Source organism: Chrysochloris asiatica, unplaced genomic scaffold (genome assembly GCF_000296735.1).
Source record: "Chrysochloris asiatica unplaced genomic scaffold, ChrAsi1.0 scaffold00027, whole genome shotgun sequence".
NCBI lineage: Eukaryota > Metazoa > Chordata > Mammalia > Afrosoricida > Chrysochloridae > Chrysochloris > Chrysochloris asiatica.
In genome coordinates this window covers 18,148,161-18,149,046 of record NW_006408545.1, presented here as the reverse complement: position 1 = coordinate 18,149,046, position 886 = coordinate 18,148,161, and the positions used below count along the sequence as shown (strand labels likewise).

Sequence of the window (886 nt, the reverse complement as noted above, 5' to 3'; positions counted from 1 at the left end):
GGACAATAGATGAAAACAATTATCTATGATGTTAAAAATATATGATACTTATCACCCACTCTTTTTTTCTAAACCAGAGACCTAAGGTAATAGCTCTTAACCCATTTCCCCCCATCCCTATCAAATCATGAGACGTGTCTGTGTTCAGTTCCTAATGAAATGACTGATTTAGATGAATCTTCAACACTTAAAAAAAAAACAAAAACCTCTACCACACACTTCACTTACTCCTCATGTATTCCTTCTTTCTTCTTGCCTTCATAATTTCTGGAAATCTAACATCTCTAGGTGTAGACCTCACCCCTACCCCAGCTGAAACTGCTAGTCCCTGAAGGGAGAAGGGAAGTGGCATTTGAGAACACAATCATGACTAGCAGGAGCCTTAGTGGATTCACAGAAAGTAATTTTCACTCTGAATAGTCTTGATCTTTACCACTTTGAGAAGCAGGAATCCCAGTGGACAAATTATAATTTAAATTTTCTGAAGAGCAAGGAAGAACAATTAAAAAACAAAGTCTTTTTTTTATATACTTTTATTTCCTAATCTAAATAATTTGATAATGTATTGAAGTACAGTCTTGAGCCAGCCACGAGCAGACAGATTATGTGTTCACATTTTAGAAGTTCTTTGTTGTTATTGTTGTTAAGTGCCGTTGAGTCGGTTCTGACCCATAGCGACCCTCTAGAGGGTTTCCAAGAAGCGATTGGTGAGCTTCAACCACCAACCTTGCAGTTCAAACTGACTTTGCAGTCTAGTGCATTAACCCCCAGCGCCACACCAGAATAAAGTTCTTTATTGCACACAAATTTGGGACAGAGCCTTTACTATCAAATGTAGATAACTTGTCTTTTGAGATTGAAACAGGACGCAATGTTAACACACTTG

General features: G+C 37.7%; 1 protein-coding gene across 1 annotated transcript in view; it reads right to left on the bottom strand.

Annotated features, from left to right (window-relative positions):
• AK9 (adenylate kinase 9) overlaps window positions 1–886 on the bottom strand; it is a 175,220-nt gene that overhangs the window by 85,049 nt on the left and 89,285 nt on the right. Inside the window, exon 20 of the mRNA XM_006839988.1 lies at window positions 412–481. Coding sequence (XP_006840051.1) covers window positions 412–481 — 70 coding nt within the window. The remainder of the gene's footprint in view (window positions 1–411; window positions 482–886) is intronic.